We start from the raw sequence: 22,885 nt of genomic DNA on the forward strand, positions 1-22,885 counted from the left end.
AACTGCTCCAAAACTTAGTAGCTGAAAGCACACAAATGTGCAATTTGGATTTGTCTCAGCTCTACACACTCCCAAGATGGCTCATTCACATGGCTGGCCTTTCCATGTTGTCATCTTCACAGAGGAGCTTCCTCATAGCATGGTGGGTGGATTCCAAGTGCAGTGTCAGGTGGAAATGCATGACATCTTTGTGACCTAGCTTCAGAAAAGTTACATTGCATCTCTTCTGCCAAACTTCATTGGTTGAGGCAGTCACAATGATCTGTCCACGTTCAAAGGGAAGGGACATAGATTCCGTCTCTTGATGGAGTTGTGGAAAGATTCTAAAAGAGTGCTTGGGGCAGAAGATTTTGTTGCAGCCAGCTTTGGAAAATAAAATCTGCCATACTATTAAAATGGTGCATAAGTTTTCTATCACTGTGTAACAAATTACCACAAACTTAGTGGCTTAAAAGAACACACACTTATTAGCTCAAAGTTCTGTAAATCATGAGTCCAAGCAGACTAAGCTGGGTTCTCTGTTTAGGGTGTCAGAGGTTAGGGGGGAAGAGCAGAATCCACTTCTAGGCTCATTTAGATTGTTGACAGAATTCAGTTCCTTGGAGCTGTGGGATTAAGGTGCCTGTTCCCTTGTCCACTACTTCTAGAGGTCACCCACACATATGGCCCCTTCTGTCTTCAAAGTCAGCAATGCCACGTTGAGTTCTTCTTACTCTTTGAATCTCTTTGACTTCCTCTTCTACCACCAGATGAGTTGTTTGTCTTTTTGTCATTGAGTTATAAGAGGTCTTTGTATGTTCTGAATATTAAATCTTTATCAGGTATGTGATTTCCAAATATTTTCTTTCATTCTGTGTTTTTTCACTTTCTTAGTAATGTGCTTTGATGCACAGAAGTTTTTAATTTTTATGACATCTAATCTATTTTTTCTTTTGTTGCTAGTGCTTTTGGTATCAAATCTAAGAATCCACTGCCAAATCCAAGGTCATGAAGATTTACTCCTATTTTCTTCTATTTTGTAGTTTAAGCTCTTATATTTAGGTCATTAATTCATTTCAAGTCAGTTTTTGTTCATGGAGTGAGCTAGGGGTCCAACTTCATTTTTTTGCATGTGGAAAACCTGTTGTCCCAGCACCGTTTGTTATAGAAACTATTCTTTCCTATTGCATGTTCTTGGCACCCTTGTCAAAAATCAGTTGGTCATATATGTTGTTGTTGTTGTTAGGTGCCGTTGAGTCGGTTCCGACTCATAGCGACCCTTTGTACAACAGAATGAAACACTGCCCAGTCCTGCGCCATCCTTACAATCGTTGTTATGCGTGAGCCCATTGTTGCAGCCACTGTGTCAGTCTACCTCGTTGATGGTCTTCCTCTTTTCCCCTGACCCTGTACTTTGCCAAGCATGATATCCTTCTCCAGAGACTGATCCCTCCCGACAACATGTCCAAAGTATGCAAGACGCAGTCTCACCATCCTTGCTTCTAAGGACCATTCTGGTTGTACTTCTTCCAAGACAGATTTGTTCGTTCTTCTGGCAGTCCGTGGTATATTCAGTATTCTTTGCCAATGCTACAATTCAAAGGCATCAATTCTTCTTCGGTCTTCCTTATTCACTGTCCAGCTTTCACATGCATATGATGCGATTGAAAATACCACGGCTTGGGTCAGGCGCACCTTAGTCTTCAAGGTGACACCTTTGCTCTTCAACACTTTAAAGAGGTATTTTGCAGCAGATTTACCCAATGGTCATATATGTTTGCATTTATTTTGTGTTCTCAGTCCTGTTCCATTGCTCCATATGTCTCTCCTTATGACACTATTCCTGTTTTGATTACTGTAGCTTTGTAGTAAGGACAGTTTTTTCTTTTCTTTTTTTAAGATCATTGACGGTTTTTGATCTGCTTTCAAAAAATCAGCCATTAAAAGCCCTACGGAGTACATTTCTGCTCTGATACACGTGGGGTCTCCATGAGTTGGAATTGACTCAACGGCAGCTGATTTAATTGACTGTATTACACTTTTATAACATTTTCTGTAATATTTAATAGAAACCTTATATAATGAGTTTCTGGGCGGCTCAAATGGTTAACACACTAAGCTGCTAACCAAAAGGCTGGAGGTTCAAGTCTACCCAGTGACACCTCAGAAGAAAGGCGTGGTAATATAATTCTGAAAAATAAGCTATCAGAAACTCTATGGAGCACAGTTCTACTCTGACACACACGGGGTCTCAATAAGTCAGAACTGATTTTATGGCAAATGGTTTATATACATAACATAACCACTACAGAATTTATATAGGTTCAAAGCAGATATTATTTTGATCTCCATTTTATAGTCAAAGAAACAGAGACCGAGAAAGACAAGGGGACCTACCTAATGTCCCACTCTTAGTGAACGCAGATCAGGGAGTCTGAAATCTGGGTCTCCTGGATCCTACTTCAGGGTTCTCTCCACCACACCAAGCTGCTTCTCAGTTTTTCAAGCCTCAAGAGAAGAAACTTGTATCAGTCAAGATTAGATTTGAGTGGCTTAAATGAAGTAGGAGTTTATTTTTCTCTTACTTAAGGTTTGGAGGTCTACAGTCCAGGGTTATGAGAGTTCTACTCCGGAAAGCCCTCAGGAACTAGGCTCCTTCCTGCTAATGGCTTTACCACCCTAGGGTTGGACCTTCACCTCATGGCCCATAAGATGGCATTTGAATTCTAGGCAGTAAGATAGAGGAAGAGATGAAGAAAAGGGGCAAGGTGCATATCAGTAGCTTCTTCAGGTTGGTTTCTCGAGGCTGCTACACAACACCTCCACTCATGTCTCATTGGACAGAAGCTGTTAATTCGGCCACATTTAGCTGCAAAGATGTCTGAGAAATAGTATCATCCCTATTCTGGGCCATCGTATTCCCAGCTACAATTTCTATTATGTGAAAAAAAAGGAGAGCAGCTCTTGGGGGACATGGCAGCAATTTCTGCCACAAGCCTTAAGGTTAGGAGCACGGAAAGGGAGCTGTTTGAAATGAAATAAGGAAGAAAGTAAAAAAGTTCAAAGTCTGTTACATCTTTTAGAGATCATTTAGGATCAGGTGAGCCAGCTCTGTTTAGAGTTTATATATAGCCCATTAAGTTGATATGAAGACATTTAGTCATAAGATAAAGTTAATCCTCAGAGCCCCTTTATGGTGTTAAATCCTTGTGACTATATTAGACATGTCTAATCCCTGGATGACTTTTCCTACAGTTTAGAAAAGATAAAAGGTGTCTCTGCTCATTCATTCATTGAACAAGAATTGATATTTCCTAGGGTTTCTGGGTACCCTTATAGAGCTCACAATTTGGGGATAGACAGATATAGAGCTCACAGTTTGGGGGTAGACAGATAATCAAATAATCATCCAAGGGAATGTGAATCACAAGGATGTTCCAAGGGCATATGGGATATGACCTATCAGGGAGGTTAGGGAAGGCTTCCCTAAGAAGTTAGACTAATTCTTCCAAGAGTGTCCACTTTCATAGCAGAGTCAAATATTCCGGGAAAACTATCCCAGGTCCGTGTGTGGTTACGCCTCACATCTAAGAGATCATTATATAAGAACAAGAATGCCAGAGTGAAAGTAAGGTAGGGAGAGGAGGTTCAAGGCCATTTGTGGCCCCTACCCTAAGGGAAACAGAGAAGAGAAGGAGTTCAGCGATTCCAAGATGGCAGATGCAGGAGGCCAGGATCAGCCATAGCCCAGTCAGAGCCCTTCCTCATGGGGCAGGAAGGAGCCCAAGGAGCTTAGTACAAGGAGGAATTTCTAATAGCTTTAGCTATCTGTATGGAGGTAGGGAGCTTCCCATTGCCCTAAGTGCCCAAGCTTCATATCCTTGACCATCCATATGTTGTGGTAAAGAAAGGGTTACTGGATGCAGCAGACCATCAGAGGAGACAGCATCTCAATTCCCACCAGCAGCTTGATTCTGTGGTTCTGTGAAGTATGGCACTAGGGAAGGCTCCAGCAGTTACAGGTGATGGGAGGGCAGTACCAGAAGGAGGGAACCACCAGAAGTCACATTCTGTTCCCCACCCCCTTTTGGGGGACCTTTGCAACAGTGAGCTGCTAGGCAGCCTGAAGATTTAAGATTGCAGAACTCAGCCAGTGGATCGTGATCTACCAGGTGAACTTAGGAATTCACTCTTCCACTTAAGGCAGGTATGGCAGGTAGGCCCTCTCCTCTGGCCAATGCTCATGGACAGGTAAGGGCTGCTTGGAGTGCAGTGTTGAGGAAGATTCTGAGTCTGAGCTCCACAGGAAGGATTAGGGTAGGTTGGTGATGTCTGCCTTCATTCTTAGTGTGATTGTAATGAAGAAATGGGATAATTTATGTAAAAATGCTTTGTAAATTACAAAGCACTATGCAAATAATAACTAATGATGATACGTACCACTTTTAGTGCTTTCTAAATACCAGATACTGCTAAGAGCTTTACTTGCTGTATATCATTTAATCCTCAGAATAACCTTTGTGGCAGATACTCTTAATATTCTCCACTTTATAGTTGAGGAACAAAGGCTTAAAAAAGTCTTGTAATTTGCCTAAGGTCTCACAGCTAGTAAGAAGCAGAACTGTGACTCAAGCCTACATCTTTACTTCAAAGCAAGTGCTGTATGACTTTCTTTCTTTCTTTTTTGCTATCTTCAGAATGGAGGGGATTATATTCGTAATTATTACTGTTAATGGAGCAACTACTATATTGTTTGGTGGCTCAATCCTAACTCCCCAACGAGGAGACTATCAGGATGTGTTTGCAGTCATTTTTAGGACCCTGAAAGGCATGGAACTTGCCTTCTATTCAGCTCTCCAGTCTTGCCTGCCTTTTTCTTTACCCATCCACATCTGGTGTACAGAACCATAGCAATATAATGACCCTCTGTTATGCATAACGCATCGAGCCTCTGAGAACACTTTTCAAAGGGTTTCCTGTGATCGATCACGTATCACCTGGACCGAGATTTTCAAGACCCCTTGTGAGCTTGCCCTTCTTGGCACAGAAGTATGATTCACTTGAACAAGTTTTCCTTTCTTGAGAACTGTGTAACTAGCGTCATTCTAGGCCCTGAGACATGGGAAGGCGAGGACAGCTGTCTGCAATAGGTACAGTTCGCTGTGATCATTAAACTCATGTGGTGCTTGGCAGTTTGCAAAGTTCTTTCATATTGGTTTTTTCCTCCAAGCCTCAGTTTTGTCATATACAAAATGGATATAATGACAATAATAATAAAGTCTCATGAAAGAGGTTATAAACTCACCACTTAAGGTGAAAAAAACATAAAATTAGAATCACCCATGATGGGATGTAAAGACTAACCACCTTTCAAATGTCCAGTTTAATGGTTGAAATGGCAAATGTTTTGTTGTATATATTTTACCACAATTTCTAAGGTGAGGGAAATACTTATCTTCAAAGAGCAGGCTGCTCAGCACCAAAGTGCTGACACTACCAGGGGCCAGAGAGAGCGAGGGCCTCTGGGGCCACCCTCCAGGGCGCAGCCTCACTGGGCTCAAAGATGGGAGGCTTGCCAATCTCCCCTGTTAAAATTTCTTTTTCTTTTGACCATGTGTCATTGAGTTCCTGAAGGTTAAATATACGTACAATACAATTTTACTGGGACTGATTTCCTTAAACAGAGAGCATCTCTTGGCTTTCTACTGAGAGGATCAAAACTTGAAAATAACAGGTGATACAATAGGCACCAGGTTGGATGAGGGGGAGATCTGGGCTCAGGCCTCACCTGCATCCCTGTGACCGTGAGGACAGGGACCTCAAAGATGGCCAAGTTCTCAGGTTGCATTTCTTGACTGCAAACCCGCAGTACCCTCATGACCCTATTTAAAAAAAAAAAATCTGTGTACACCCATTACCCACTCCTGCCTTCCAAGCCCAGGCTAGCATCATCTCTGCTTACACCACTGTGATAGTCTTCTCCCTGGACTCTACACTTCTTCTCTGTTGACTAATCGCTTCTTCACTTTGGGGCAAGAAAGCTTTCCAAATGCAACCTGATCCTGCCACCTCCTTGCATAAAACACTTGGAATTCCAATTACTCCTGGAGGAAAGACAGGATCGTAAGGATTCTCTTACCCCCGCCAGACTTGCCCTTCTGTGTGCACCACACATACTGTTCTTTGTTCATCCCCTCCTGGGTTTCCCACCTGCCCAGCCATGGGGCCTTCGCATGTCATCCCTGCTTTTCTCTCTGTCTGAGATGCTCTGTACTCCTCTTTGCTGAGTTCATTCCTAATCATACCCCATCTATTCCTTCAGCGAAGCCTTTTCTGACTTTGCTGACTGGATCAGATCCCTCTGTAGGGATATCCCTTGCATCATGTGCTTCTCTTGTACACATGCACCAGTATTGCTGTTTTAATTGATTTGTGATTCTGGAGTAAAGTCTATATTTTCCCCTACCACACACACTACTATAAGCTCTAGGAAAGCAGGGTCCTGATCTGTCTTTCTCACCCATATATCCTCAGCACCTAGCACAGAGCCTGTTTGTACTCTAAACATTTAAGTAGATGGGTGGGTGAGTGGATGGATGGATCGATGGATCGATGGATGCATGTGATCAATGGGTGGATGGATGGATGGTTGATGGGTGGGTGGATGGATGGATGGATGGGTGGGTGGGTGGGTGGATGGCCTACATGAACATTACTAATCAGGGTTTTTTTGTTGTTGTTTGCTTTGCCAATGATAAAACGTTTGGGAACTTCATCTGAAGAAAATGCTATAAATTGCGATTGTTCTTTTAGAGTGGAATGGAAAGTTATTAAAGGTTCTATTTGCCCTTTAGATAACAGACATTCCAAAAAAATCTTGGTGTTTTTTTTTTCTTTTCTTTACTATTTAAAAAGTCTTTTAATGCGCTTTCAACAGCCTAAGTAGCAAATGATCTTTTCTAGAGTCATCTATAGAAAACAGAGGGTGGATTGGGTGGATGGTAGGGTTCTGCTCTTGGAAGCCCAGGATCAGCCTTTTTAAACAAAGGCTCCTGTGGTGACTGACCTTGCCCTCTTAGAGACTGGGGCCCTGTTGAGATTTCAGATTCCAGCATCCTGGTATTGAGGCAATGGAGTTAATAGAGCAGGGAAAATTGGCGTGACCTGATTGCTGGGTGGAATAGTAGGACAGGCCTGACATCGGCCCAGCAGACTCTGACTCTTGTGTCTGCAGGGTTGTAGTGTCCCCTTCCATTCGTAAACGGTACCTTTTAGGTTTGATTGTTTTTCTCATACAGCTTGGTCCTGATTTTAGGGAAAGATAGGTTTTCTCAAAACAGCAGCCTACTGGATGGGGCTCGGGTCTAGTGAGCCTTGTTAAGTCCGACGTGTGGGCTGGCCAGTTACTTCCCTCTTGCATGTAGTTAAGAATGATCCTCAGCCTACAAGTGGGAAACATTTCCTCTGAATGAAAACAAAATTGTCTTTCTCCCTGCGTCTCTCACAGGAAGAGGAGGATTCTGATATTAACTGAAAGTGGATAGGTAATAAGATATTTTATTTCTGGAGCTCTGCTTCACCCCCTTACTTGCTCAAAGACTTTCTGTGGCTCCCAACTGCCAAACAGCTCAAATGCTAGGCCCTCCGATTCTGGTTCATACACCCTTCCAGTTCTCATTGCTCTTGACTATCTTTTGGACCCAGTCACTCCAGCCAAACCAGACTGCTTGCCATTTAGTAAATACCAAAAAAACCCGTTGCTGAGGAGTCGATTCCAACTCATAGCAACCCTGTAGGACAGAGTAGAACTGCCCCATAGAGTTTCCAAGTAGCGCCTGGTGGATTTAAACTGCCAACCTTTTGGTTAGCAGCCACAGCACTTAACCAGTATGCCACCAGGGTTTAAGGCCCTCCATTTCTTTGTATGTGCTTTCCTTCCAGCTCAAGCCCCCCTCTGACCCCCTACACAGTGCTACCAGTCAAAATCCTACTCACCCTTTCAGGCTTCTCTCAAAGATTTTGCTTCTGCAGGAAGCCTTCCCTGATTATTCCAGGGAGAATTTAGTCTTTGGCTCTTGTAAATGGCTATAGAATTTATTTGTACAACTTTCAAGAGTTAGCCTTTTTCAACAATGGCTCCTGCCTGTGGCTTCAATGCCTTTATGTTACAGTGATGTGTATTTTGTTTTCCTTTTCTACTTGTCTGAGATCCATGCTATTTGTTGAGGCCAGGAACTATTAATCTTTGTCTCCTTCACAGTTTTTTGGATGTAGTGGGCCCTCAATAATCCTTTGTTGAATAAATAAATACAAGCCAGCTACGTCTCCAAAACTCATATACTCAAAGTCCATTTAACCGACTGTTTTAAGGGTGTAACCTTGACAGTAGTTTTGAAGAGGATGCCTTAGACTGCGTGTATGTGTGTGTTTGAAGGCTATTAAAATAACCTACTTACCAGGTAAACAAATGTTTGGAATTATATAGAGTCATTTAAACCTCAAAACAGAATCATTCTAGCACTTTTATAGTTGCTAGTTTGGTGGAGGAGTGGGAGCCATCCTAAAACTTGCTGCAGAATCTGGTCTGTAATTCATCCTCAGACCAGGGATGAAGCAGATAACCTACTCAGCTTTCCCTCCAGCTTTTCCGTTTTAGAGCACACAGCCCTTCTCCCGTTCTTTTGAAGGCACTGGCCAGTTCACCCAGAGATGCAAGGGTCCTCTCTGAGCTGGCTTTGCAGAGTCTGCAATCTTGGGATTAGAGGATGCACTTTTACAAATCTTTCTTTGGCAGGATACAGTTGGCTTGCTTCACCGCCGTTCTTCCCTCCCTCCAAAGGGCGCCAGGCAAGCTAAATAGTGATTAAACAAAACATTAAAATTCCATTTGTGTGTGCGAGTGTGTGACTGTTTGAACACTAATCGATTCCTTTAGTGGGATGTTAAGTAAAAGCACACAGATACCAGAAGCAGTTATTTAGAGCAGCCAGTCAAAATCCATTTCCAATTTATTGTTTAATGTGATTTCACATTAATTCTGCCAGCCTCCTCCGCAAACTCTCTGTTACTTCTCTTGCCATGCTCCTTCCCAACCCCTTTGTTTTCTGTAGCAGGAGGACATGTGGAAATCAAGGGGAAGAAAAGTAGTGAGAGGTGAATGCTGACGGAACAGAACCACAGCTTTTATGGACAGATCTTTGAGTCTGTAGAATCAAACTTAAAATTACCTCTGGATTGAAACCTAGATATGCTTTTCTACATAATATGAAGCAATTGTTATTGCATAAGAATTGCTCTCTCTTGAAAAGCACCATTTGGACCTTTCTTGCTGTTAAAAGTCTTAAGACATTTGTTTCTGTTGTCGAATGCCACTGTAGCTAAGAACTTTTTCCTGAAGAACACTCAATTTCCACACAGGCATGTGACCTCCCATTAATTAGGAAACTCTCTAAATCCTGTTATCAGCAACAGCCAGTTGAATTGGATCAGGTGTTAAATAGGTTGCCTCTGCAGGGCCCAGTTTTATTATGAGATTCCCATGCCCTTCCCCATCCCCCAAACATGGCCATCACCAACACCGGGGTGTACCTCGTTTTTATAACTTTCTCTAGAAATAGTGTATTAATAGTATTCCTACTTCACTGAGAGGACTACCTTTGTGCCAGGTGCTGGCTAAATGCTTTGTATAGATTAGCAGATTCATGCCTCCCAACAGTGCCCAGGAGTAGATACTGTTATTCTGTTATTTTCCCTATTTGTCAGTCGAGGAAACTGGGCTGGGATCCACCTACCCAGTAAGTGGAACCTAGATTTGTCCAACTGTGGAACCAGAATTCTCTGAGTCATTAAGCTACACTACCTGCCCCACTGATGAGTAATCATTCATTTGTTTACTCAGTTGATATTTATTGAGGGCCTAAGATGAGCCAGCCAGGTATTGACCTAGAAATGCGATGATGAGCCGGAACAGACATGCCCCTGCCTTCAGGAAGCTCATTGATTATGTATACCAGGGAGAGAGCAGCCAGCTCTGGTATGGTCTCTGGGGCTAACAAGCTATGGAATTTCCACAGGCAAGTCCCTTTCCATAGGCAAGTCCCTTCTACAAATGTAAGCCCAGAGTCCATATTTTTTAAATGAGGCAACTGGATTTAGACAAGTGATTTTATTGTAAATCAGAATCACATGGGGGAATTGGTTAAAAAAACATGTCTTCCCAGATTCTTTAATTTACTAGGCTCGGGGTGGGGTCCAGGAATTTGCATCTGTAGTGAGGGGCCAGTTCTCCCATACACCATCCTTTGAGAGAGACTGATGTGCGTATGAACCCCATTATTAGTGTCAGCACAGGGTCTGTCTTAACACATCTGTATCCCTCTGCCTAGCACAGTGCCTGGCACAGAATGGATGTCAATAAACATTTGTTGGTTGTTTGGATGGTCTGGGGTTTCTTAATCTGCACTGCCTCTGTGGACTCCGTGGATGGCCCTTAGAGGCTCCTGAACCACCTGAAATTGACCACAATTTTTGTTTAGGTTTGTGGATAGGATTCTGAGGGCCCTTTGGGCCCTGAATACTCTGATTTTAGGGTTGAAACCAATTTTGTCTTTTCCTATCTCCTATTTTGGGATACCTTTTTAATGCATGTAGTAAAATTTAAGCCCTGTATCAAGGTGATTTGGTGAGAAGATGCCAGTTTATAGTGGGAGTCAAAGGACTTGGCTGTTATCCTCTTGCCTGCCTATGTGACCTTGGTTGGGGAGCTTGACCTCTTTAGGCCTCAGTTTCCCCACCTGTAAGATGAGTGAACTAATTGTCTCTGAGCTGCTGTTCCATGTCCCAGGACCCTCTATCAGCTGCGTGTTTAGATGTTCAAAACTCCCTGTGTCAGCAAGCTCCAAAGTCCTTGTGATTTAAGGAAGATGTAAGGACTAATAAGACCACCTAACACAGCATAGGTCATCTCTGCAGATCCTGGGAGGGAGGGGAGGAAGGAAGTATGCTCATCATCAAGGCAGAGGCAGTATAGAAGATAGAAGCTATAGGTGTGAAACTCTCAGAATTTTGAAACCTTTGTTCTCAACCCTGTCAGTTCAGCAATTTACTATTTCATTTTGAGAACATGATTCAAAGAGCTTACTTCTATGAGGTCATGACTGCGAGATTCAACCCCGTTCCCAGGAGTACAGGAAGACTTTCACAAGCATATGGAGGAAACAGTGCCTTTCAGGCTCGAAATGCCCTTTAAAGGTTGCCTAACTCTGCTACAGAGTGCCTGGATGGTGCAAGTGGTTAACACACTTGGCTGCTGACTGTAAGGTTGCAGGTTCCAGTCTGCCCAGAGGCACCTCTGAAGAAAGGCCTGGTGATCTACTTAAGAATTACCCACCGAAAACCCTGTGGAGCACAGTTCTACTCTGATACACATGGGGTCGCTATGAGTTGGAATCCACTTGATGGCATTTGGTTCTTTAACCTTTGCCCCACAATATATCCCTTGTAGCACCCGGGAGCTTGGAATCTCAGCACCCCCCCCCCCCCCGGCCCCGCAACCTACTGTGTCAGAATCTGCATTTAACAGGATCTTCAGGTGAGTCTAATACACATTAAAGTTTAAGAAGCTCTAGGTCTATCCCAACACTTATTCCCCTCCTTTACATCTGAAGAACAGCCAGCATCCTATTGCAGGCGCCCCCCCAGTTCAAACAAATTACTATCTTTGCAGTCATCCTGTTTCATTCTAAAACCGATCCAGCTTTTGGAATTTCTTCTCCCACAATCATTCCATAACTTCTGTCATTGGCACTCCCTCTAGCCTCAGGGCCGCATAGAACAAGATAACTCTTCCTGTGTTCCCCCAAGGCTCCTAGTCCTCATCTAGGACTGAAAAACCCATTGCCACCGAGTGGATTCTGACTCATAGTGACCCTGTAGGACAGAATAGAACTGTCCCATAGGGTTCCAAAGGAGTGGCTGGTAGATTTGAACTGCCAACCTTTTGGTTAGCAGCCAAGCTCTTAACCACTGCACCACCAGTGCTCCCATCTAGGATTAAAAAACAAAACAAAACACAAACCCATTGCCATCGAGTCGATTCTGACTCATAGTGACCCTATGAGACAGAGGAGAACTGCTCCATAGTGTTTCCAAGGAGCGGCTGGTGGATTCAAACTCCCGACCTTTTGGTTAGCAGCCAAACGCGTAACTACTGCGCTACTATCTAGGATTAGGAGTTCTCATTTCCTAGCCCTCACACAACAGTTCCTAATCTTCCCCATCCATGATACATCCCTTTATATCCAGTGTGTTGCAGACTCTCCAGGGCCAGGCAGGCAGCACAGATGAGAGATGAGAGCCCGGTGAAAGGCACCAGGGAATGGTGGGAACTGCGGCAAACTAGAGAGACATGCCCCTTCCAAATAGGGCAGCGGTTACTCAGTGCCAGCTGGGGGACTGATAGAATTCAGCCCACTATTGCCAGATCTTTTAGGTTTTCAAAAGAAGCCAAAAATCATGATCATTTAATGTGAAATCTCACTGTTTTTTCACACTGGCAGTTAAAACAAAACAAAACCTAGAAAGCTACCAGATAGGTGACCATAGGCCTCAGGTTTTGGTGACCTTTGATGATAAATATCTGCTCAAGTGTGTCACACCATATTGGATGCAGTAGCCTAGATTTGATCTGACCAGCGCAGAGCAGGAATGATTATCACCTCCTTTGTTCTAAACCAGTAGCCCTCAAACTTGTGTATATCAGAATCATTTGAAAGACTTGTTAAAACACGGATCTCTGGGCTCACCCCCGGAGTTTCTGCTTCGTGAGGTCTGGGACTCCCAAAAATCGCGTTTTTAACAAGTTCCCAGTTATTGCTGAGAACCACGGCTTTAGATTCGAGACTTCCATTAAGGCAGCCTGAGTTTGCGGAGCCCCTTTGGTGCCACCAGTCTCTGACAGTAATCAGCTGAAATTCCCCATGTTTGGGGAGGAAACAGGAGAAAGGAATTTGGAGGCAGAGCTGGAGAAAGAGGAGCTGAGCAGTCCTTGACTGCTCAAAGCATTGTAGAGACAGAATATTATCTTGGGTGGGTCCCTGACGCTCCCTGGGGCTTGGCTTTCCTGTATTTTTATTTGTTTGGGAGTTTCAATTATTTGTTGGTTTTTAGCAGAGGAATTTTTTTCAAATGAAATCCTACATGGATCCCCAGTATATAAAATGGGCAGAGGCTTTGCTGCACTAAAGAGGCTTGGGGAAGGCAAGGCCCTTTTCTCAGCCTCCCTGTCCTCAAGGCAGCACCTGAGGTGTTTCCTGCAGAACTGTAGTCCTACACAATTGAAACCTCAAACTGATTAAAAAATAGTTACCTGTTGAGTTGATTCCAGCTTATGGCAGCTCCACGTGTGTCAGAGTAGAACTGTGCTCCATAGGGTTTTCAATGGCTAATTTTTTCAGGGCTTTGAATCAGTTCAACCCAGTTTGACTCCCTGCTGAGAATTTGCCTTACCACCCCCAGATGTACTGAATCAGAATCTACATTTTTAACAAGATCCCCAGGTGATTCTTATGTATATACTTGGGGCTCTTGTTAAACTGTAGATGTATACATAAGAATCACCTAGGGGTCTTGTTAAGATTTAGATTCTGATTCAGTATATGGCAGATGGAAAAGCAAATTCTCAGCAGGGGGTTGAACTGGAAGGAACTGGTTCAAAGCCCTGGACTTTTTAGAAGTAGATTTCTAGGCCTTTCTTCTGAGGCATCTTTGGGTGGACTCAAACCTCCAATCTTTATGTTATTGAGCATGTTAACCGTTTGTACCACCCAGGGACTCCCCTACACTGGTTAGATGGTCCCTTAAGGACCTTCCAGCTCAGCCTCTGCGATTCCTAAGAACCCAGTGCACTGTTTGCAGGCACATGGCCTATGTCTCTGCTGTTTTCTTTCCTCCTCTGACCTAGACATCTAGCACACCAACTTTCAGAATTTTCTTCTTGCAACACAGAGCAGTCTGGAGGAGAGAGAATGCAAAAGATTGTTATTACCATTAGAGCTGTTGTAAGGACATTGAGCCGTTGTGGAAAATCTGCTAACACAAAGATCAGCCAGAGACTTAATAAACAGAGGTGGGGATGATTTTATTCAGGTGGTTTCTTGTTAGCACTAATGCTCCAGCGCGTCACACATTCAGGGCCTTCATAGTTGATTATACAGGCAATGGGACTATTGGACTCTGCATGCCACAGTGTCAAGAACAAGTCTGCAGGATTTTTAATGAGCAAGGTGATCTAAAAAACTGCTGTTGTTTAGGTGAGCATGAGAGATATTTAAACAGCATTCAGGAATAGTGTTACCTTGGGAAGCCTCTAACTGAGCCTGGGTCCTGAAAGTCGGGGGAGGCAGGTCTACAGACTTGCACCTTCAGAAGACCCCAGATACTAGAATGCTGTCCCTTTAATTAGGGAAATCAATTCCTAATGGGTTCACTGGGAGGGCTCACCTCCTCCAAACAGTAAACCCTTCAGAGCTCAGCCTCTGTGTCCTGCTTCCCTTGTGGCTGCTGCATATTCCTTTTCTCATTCAGTCATTCAGTTGCTTACTTTGTACATTAAGCGTCCATTTGCCAAATGTCTACCCTATTTGGGCCCAGGCCCTCAGGACTGCACAGGTGACCAGGACCCAACTTTCTACCTTGCACTCAGTGCCCCTTCTCTTCAGACTAAGACCTGCTCTGCCTGTCTCACTCTCCACTGCACCAATATGCCTTTGCCCAGGCTGGTTGCCCTGCCTGTCGCCCATTTCCACTTGTCTGAGACCCAACCATACCGCACTCATCTCCTTGAAACTTTCTTCATTTCTCCAGGTGGAAGGAACTCTCATGGCTCTTTCTCTGGGCCTCTCATGGAAGAGCCACTTACCCTGTTCTGCCCAACACGATCCGGCATATTGCCGCTAGCCACATGTGCTAGTCTGAATTGAGATGTACCATCGCAAGTGTGCGATACACACTGGTTTCCAACACTGGTTACCAGAAAACCTTGATAATTTTTTATATTGATTACATATTGAAATGATACTATTTTAGACGGAGTATATCGAGCTAAATATATTATTAAAACTAACTTCACCTGTTTCTTTTCATATTTTTAATATGGATACTAGAAAATTTTAAGCTATGCACGTAGCTTGCATTTGTGGCTTGCTTTATGTTTCTTTTGACAGCGCTATACTCACCACTTTTTCCTTTGGGTAAAAGATGTGTGTCCATCTTTTTTCCCCCCTGCTGGTCGTGAGTTCCAGCAAGGTGGGCACTGTACACCCATCATCTTTCTGACCTTCACAGCCCCTAGCTGGCACGTGGTAGCACTAACCAAGGTCTGTGGAGTACACTGAGTCAATAAATGAGCAAATATATTCAATTAATACAAGAGGCTCCTTTAGGTAGTGCGATTTTTAGGACTGTGTTATTAAGATTTATTTCTCCTTCCCTCTTTTTTTTTTTTTCTGGAGCCCTGGTGGTGCAGTGGTTAAAAGCTACAGCTGCTAACCAAAAGGTCAACCGTTCGAATCCACCAGCTGCTCCTTGGAAACCGTGTGGGGCAGTTCTCCTCTGTCCTATAGGGTCGCTGTGAGTCAGAATCAATTAGATGGGAACGGATTTTTTTTCCCCTCTTTTTTCATAAGCTATATCTTTTTTTTTTTTTTTTAAGGGCTCATACAGTCGGCAGAAGAAGAAACTTTCCTTGAGCCATGGACAGAAGCTGAAGGACTGGCATGACAAGGAGGCTATCAGGAGGGATGCTCGACGCGTAGGTACGGAGGGCAGAACCTTCCATGGCATGTCCTGTGGAGCTTGTACGTATGTGTGTGTGGTTTGTGTTTGTGCTTAGCAGGGGTGTTTGGGCCTCCCGTTGATGCCCTCTCTATCTGGCACCATGACTTCCCCTGATTCCCAGCACCTCCATCCTTCCCTGGTAGTTGACCCCTTTCTCCACTCATATCACCAGATCCGCTGTCTACAGGAATTTTCCCTGCCACCTTAATTAAAAAAAAAAAAAAATACCCGTTGCTGTCAAGTTGATTCAGACTCGTAGCAACCTTATAGGACAGAGTAGAACTTCCTCACAGAGTTTTCAAGGAGCTCCTGGTGGATTCAAACTGCTGACCTTTTGGTTAACTGCTGTATCACTTAACAGCTACACCACCAGGGTTTCCCGCCACCTTTATTAGGTAATAGAAAATGTCTCCCCTTAATGCCATATTTTACCACTAAAAATGAACGATAGTCGTAAAAAGAGCCAACGTGAGCAAGGTCCATGCTTTATACTTTACTCATTTTCTCAATGAAGCCCCTCATCAACCTTCATGGCCCATTTGACAGAAAAGAGACCTGTAGCTCAGAAAGGTGTGGTAACCTGCCCATAGACACACAGTGAGACTTTTGACTCTGCTTACCTGCCATCATTAGATATGTTCCATACTCCCTGAGCCTCAGTTTCTCCATTTGTCAGTGGGGCTCATGCTTCTTGCTCTGACAACCTCAGGGTGTTGTTGTGAAGGTGACCACGTAAAGTGATGGACATGAAGTAGCTTTCCAAAACAGGAAAACATGTAGCAATGCAAGGAGTTGGTATTTTATTCATTTTTATCTCACTTAAAGGTACCCAACGCTATCGTTTTTTTCTTTTTAATTACATTTTGACAAAATCAGATTAAAACAAAGTTCTGAATAAAGTTGATATAATAACTTAACTGATGGCCAAGGAGGCCTAAAGACGTGGCATGCATTTTGCCTGTGTGTTAGTGATTTAAAATGAAGAGGGAGGGGCCTGCATAAATTAAGGCAAAGAAACATTTGTAAAGAGCTGATTTGCCAGTTACACCAAAATTATTAAAACATTGGGCTAAAAAATTATTAAAACCACAGAGGCATTATTAAGACTAATAATAACCAGCATTTGTTGCACACTATTTTTTATGTGCCAGGCGTCTTGTCCTGCATTACCTCCTTAGCCGTCACATGGAACCTTCTAATCTCACTTAATGTAAGTGGCAAAACCCAAGACTTGGAAAGGGTAAAGGCATGCCCAAGATGACGTAGCTGGGAATCCAAGGGAATCCAGGGCTGGGCTTCAAACTCTGCTCTGCCCAGCCCCAGAGCCTGAACTCTGAATCATTCCCCTGGACTGCCCTCTTCAGCCTTCCCTTCTGCTCTTTTTCTGCTGGCTGCATTTGTGACTCTCCCAGAATCCGTACCAGGCGCTAGCCAGCAGTGTGTTGTCATGGAGCATTCCAAGTTACAGACACTCTGGCCCTCTCCCTCATGGGCCTGAATTGGGGAAGCCACAGCCCTTGGGGTCCACCTCTCAGCTTGCACTTTCCTGCCAAACTGATGTTGTCAGCATTTACTTTTCAGAGAAAATGGGGCTGTTTCTCAGACCACAGGCTCTAGAGGACGCAATTTTTTTTTTAATCATGGTAAAAATATGTATGAGAAAACATTTGCCAATTCAACATTTTTTACGCGTAGCGTTCAGTGACGTCGATCACGTTCATCATGTTGTGCACCCATCACCATTATTCATTTTTAGATTTTTCTATCACCATTAGCAGAAGGTCTGTGCCCCTTAAGCAGTGACTCCCCTTCTCTCCCCGACCTGCCCCTGGTAACCTCTGATAGACTTTATTCTCTCTGCATTTGTCTGTTCTAGATATTTCATGTAAGTAGGATCATACAATATTTGTCCTTTTGGACTGACTTATTTTACTCAGCGTGGTATCTTCAAGGTTCATCTGTCTTGTAGCATGTATGAGGACTTCATTTCTCTTTATGCCTGAGTCATATTCAAAGATGCAGTTTTTAATCAGGTGATTTTATTGCCATTTCTTCAAGACCTTGGTGAATGGCAGGAGTTAGTATGAATGTTGCCACTCACCATATGCACCAGGGACTCTTTCCTGGATGGACTGTGCAGAGAGAGGAAAGTGAGCACATGAGGCAGCCATGTCCATGACTCAAGGCAACGCCTTTCAGGCAAACCTGTCCTTAGGTAGGCAGATCCCAATTTGTTTGCTTGAATTAAAAAAACCAAAAGCATCTTTTATCATTTGTGGCAATTTTGATTGAAATATAAATTATTCCTTACATAGAGAGTGATCATAATATTTCCTCCCATTTATCTAGTGTTTCATAATTTACAAAAAGCTTTCACACACAACCTCTTACTTGACTCTCCCAAACATGCTGTGGGTACCAGAGGGGAAGAAGCTGCAGCTCCATGCAGTGGCTGACTTGCCCAGGGTTGACCAGCTCATCTGCATTAGACCAGGCCTCCTATCCAGGTGATCAGACTCCATGGTCAGGGCTGTTCTGTCTGGGACCCCTGACAGACTAGAGAGAGCATGGCTCTGGAACCCACAGACCTGGTTTCATAACCTTTCCGAGTCTCAGTTTATCCATCTGTAGAATGGGAGCTCTAATGTCCACCGTATAGGGTTGCTGTGGTGATTACATGAGAATAAGTCTATACCGTGCCCGATACAACAGCATCTCAATAGATGTTAGTCCTTCACCCTGCAAAATTTGGAATTACGCTCTATATCCAAATATAAAGTGTTATCTTGCAGTGAAATCATATGTTTCACCCTTTTTTCCTCACCCTGTGCACAGTACTCCCATATCTGCTAGGACATTAGCAACATGGAATTTGCTCTTTGCCTCTAGGACATGGAGAACAAGGGAGACCTTATCCCATGACCGATGCTGAGAGAGTGGACCAGGCATACCGAGAAAATGGATTTAACATCTACATCAGTGATAAAATCTCCCTGAATCGTTCTCTTCCTGACATCCGGCACCCAAAGTAGGTGTAATGTCTCTCATCTTCTAGGATTTAAGGCTTTTGCCCCTGGCTTTTGTTGAGAATTAAAGAAATGGGTCCGTGAAGCCCTGCTGGAGAAGAGAGATTCTCTCCGGTTATGCAGGGACTTTATGCTAAAGGCCCATGTGGTCAGGTTCTCCTAGAATTCAGAGCTGGTGTATGGGGGCATGATGTTGTCTCCTTTCAAGAGCTGGTCATTTTCTCTTCGCCAGCGGTGAGAACCATAGAACCTCTGCATTTCCCCATTTTGCTCTGACCCACAAGAAAGTTCAGACCTAAATTTGGAGGACAGTTACAGTGAGTTTCAACCTTCATTCTCTCCACTTTTCTGTGTATGATATTTTTATTTTTTTAATCTTTATTGTAGTTATCCTGAGTGGCTACATATTTAAGTCCTTGTTATAAGCTATCTCAATTCATTTTGAGAGAAGACATGTCATAATGATTATAGAAATGATAACAACAGCAGCTAACATTCTTTGAACATAGAGTATGTGCCCAGCACGTCGTATGCATCATCTCAGTTAAGTCTCTCAAGGTTCCTGTAAGGTAGGTTCTATGCTAATGCCCACTTTACAGATGAGAAAGCTGAGGCTTAGAGGAGTTTTGTAACTTGCTTAAGGTCACACAGTGAATAAGAAGCTGAGTCAGGTCTTAGACTTAAGTTGAACCAAAAACTAAACTCTGGACCTTTAGCTGTCCTGCCGCCATGTCCATATGAAATCAGGGCTGTAGTGGTAGTGATGGTGATTTTCTAGAAGAACAATAATTCGTAAACTTGACATGCATTAGAATCACCTGGAGAACTGTTAAAACATGGAGCATTGGGCCTCACTCCCATAGTTCCTGATTCAGTGAGTCTGGGATGAGCACTGAAAACTTGCATTTTGACCAAACTCCTAGGTGATGCTTGTGCTGCTGATTTTTAAGAAAGGCTGCAGTAGGAGATTTCAAAATTGTTTCTACATGAAGGCAGTGCTGAGTAGCCCTGGTGGGTGAAGTGTTTTGCACATGGACTAAGAAAGTAGAGCCCAGAAAAAAATATAATGGCTAACACTTATTTGGTACTTATTGTATGCTGGCCATTGTTTTAAGCCAGTGATACTTAAAATATGGTTTCAAGACCAGCAACATCACTTGAAACTTGTTAGTATAAAAAAATGGCGCCAACTGTAAAATGGCATGGAGGCACTGTCTGACCTCCTCTAACTTCACAAAGGGGAAGGAGAATCAAGATCAACAGCCCAAGGCTGATTCCTGTGAAGTGGAGGTCAGACATGCCTCCACCTTCCAACCCTTTTTACCGATCCTAACACCAACTGTCCCTCTCACAGCACTCTCTACTTCTCCGCTGGGTTCAATAATTTGTTGCAGTGGCCACACAGATCTCACAGACCATACTTATATTTACGAGGTTTATTAGGGAAGTAACAGGTTGTAATTCAGCTTCAGGAACACTCAGGATACAGTTCTTCCATCAGGACAGCCTCTTCTCAGATGTACCTGCAGGCATGCCTCTCTCTGGCCCTCAGCAGCTTGCCTTGGCCTCTGCCCTGCTTGGGCGAATGTTATAAAGCTCTGTTAGCTCTGCCAATAAGTGCCCAGAGGCACCCCATTCCACCAGTAAGGCTTGACTCAGAGGCACTCAGCTCTAGCTCCATGGGTCAGCCAAAGTAGCTCCACCAAATGCCTGAGGCACCCTACTCTGCCAGCAAGCCTTCTGCCCAAAGGCACTCAGCTCTCTCTCTCTGTGTTGGCAAGCCTACTGTAACCACCTTGCTGCATGGGCCGGGAAGCCCACCGTGCCATCTTGTGTTGGTTTCCTGGTTCTACTGCCGCCGTTTCTGTGCTGCTACTTCTCGTTGTCCCCCGCCATCTCCAGTGTTACAGCTTTCTCTCTCTCCCTGTCTCCTGAGTTTAGGAGGTTCTCAGTGCAAGGATCCCAGGTCAAAGGACATGCTCCACTCCTAGCTCTTCTTCTTGGTGATAGTGAGGTCCCCCCTCTGCTCTGGGATTGGCTCTGTTTTAAGCCTACCAGGTGGCAAAACTAACCAATCCCCTCATTAGAGTTCCATACATCTTATTTGCATGGTCCTACCCCCACAAGAGTGCCATGCACTTTATTTGCATTATTATCAAGTTGTCCAGTTCCCTTGGTGGGCCACAGGCACCTTCTTTGCATAGTCCCACCCAGTCATTTGCTGGAAGTTACAAGACCATGGCTGGAAAGGCCATATAAAAACCATCCATCTCACCACAGTTAGAAATGAAGATTCTCAGGTCCCAGCCCAGATCTGCTGACTCAGAAACCCTGAGGGTGGAGCCCAGAAACCAGTGTTTTACAAGCCCTCTGGGTGATTCTGATGCATGCTCAAGTTTTAGAGGTACTGTTCTAGGCACGTACATTAGCATTAGCTCAGCCGAACCTCTTAAACACCCTGAGACAGGCACCATTATTATCACCATTTTACAGGTGAAGATTTGAGGCACAAAAAGGTTGCATAATTTACATAAGATGACACCCCTTGTAAGAGGCAAAGCGAGAATTTGAATGCAGGGAGTCTGGCTCTTGCATCCATGTTCTTAACCACTGAGCCATAAAGGCCTTAACACCTGTAAGAACTGAATCAGTAAAATGCAATAATAATTAATCTTGGGAGCATATTTGGCAACTTACAAATACGTAAGCTCTATTACCTGCTTTAGTTCCTGCAACAATACTCTGAGGTTGGTGTGATTACTATCATCTCCACTTTGTAGATAAAGAAGCCAAGATCCAGGAGCTTGAGGAAGACTTGCCTATCATCACCCAGCTGGGAATTCTCCCCAAAGGGTGTGCTGCTCACCAGGATTGGGCCTTTTTCTCAACAGTTTCTTGCCATGAGGGAAGGGGGTAGGGGGTCTCTGTGTGCTTGCCTGTGGGGTGTGCAGTTTGCTTTATGGTCTTCACCGTCAAGCTCAAATTTTTCCATCTGAGAGCATAGTTCAGCTATTACTGATGTTGCTGGAGTCAGAACTGTGAGCTGATTCTGAGGGTCAGAAACTCAATTTATTTGTTTAGCCCCTTGAAAAGCTCAGAATTTTGCACTAATTTCATCTTTCTGGGCCTGGGAAAGAAGTTCATTTGGGAGCATTATAATCTAACCTCAGCCACCGTTCTTGTGGTGCTGTGGGTTCTCAACCTTGGCTGCTCCGGGCCCCACTCCAGACAACTGAAATCTGAATTTCTGGGGGTGGGGCTCAGGTCTCAGTATTTTTCAAAACCTCCCAAAGCAAGTCTCATTTTAACCAGGCTTGAGAACTACTGGTATGAAATACAGTATTTTTATAATAAGAGAGAAAGAGGCTGGGTGTGGCTTTCATCCATCCATTCATTTGTATATCAGTGGTCTTCTATGTGCCAAGCCCTGTGCTGGACGCCAGGAATGCAGTGATGAATGGGACATCATTGCTGTCTCAAAGGAACTCAAAATCTGGGGCAGGGGATGGGAGGGCAGACAGAGTAAACAAGTCATTAAATCACGGTTGAGAAGATCAGTAATACAAGTAGTCACAGGGTACTTAGAGACCACAAAAGACACTCCTCACCCCATGCTAGCCATTGCAGAGCAAGAAGAGCCTTCCAGAGGAGATGCCTTCTACTGCATCTTAAAAAGCCAATGAGGACTGGCCAGGTGCTGGAGGGAGGGAAGGGCAGTCCAGGCAGAGAGAACTGCCTGGGCAAAGGCTTGTGGGCAAGACAGTGGGACTAAGGACCTAAACAGATGAGTCCCCCACTGCCTAGTAGTGGAGCTAGAGTAGGGATCCAGCCTCTCTGCCTCCCTCCCAGTGCAGTGCTCTTGCCCAAAGGGCAAGAAAAGAAAGGTGTTCTTAATTTGGGGCCTGTCCTGAGTTCCACAGACGAGTCCACAGACAGGTCCACAGATAGAATTCAGGGGGATCGCAAATGTGGATGAGAAAAACATTGCATTTTTGTTATTCTTAGCCTCTAACAGAAAGTAGTGTTCCCCTCAGTTAGAGTGTAGG

General features: G+C 44.0%; 1 protein-coding gene across 1 annotated transcript in view; it reads left to right on the forward strand.

Moving 5' to 3' along the window:
* GALNT10 (polypeptide N-acetylgalactosaminyltransferase 10) overlaps positions 1 to 22,885 on the forward strand; it is a 270,053-nt gene that overhangs the window by 105,314 nt on the left and 141,854 nt on the right. Inside the window, exons 2-3 of the mRNA XM_064278619.1 lie at positions 15,689 to 15,791; positions 18,703 to 18,841. Coding sequence (XP_064134689.1) covers positions 15,689 to 15,791; positions 18,703 to 18,841 — 242 coding nt within the window. The remainder of the gene's footprint in view (positions 1 to 15,688; positions 15,792 to 18,702; positions 18,842 to 22,885) is intronic.

Source organism: Loxodonta africana, chromosome 2, assembly GCF_030014295.1.
Source record: "Loxodonta africana isolate mLoxAfr1 chromosome 2, mLoxAfr1.hap2, whole genome shotgun sequence".
NCBI classification, from domain to species: Eukaryota; Metazoa; Chordata; class Mammalia; order Proboscidea; family Elephantidae; genus Loxodonta; species Loxodonta africana.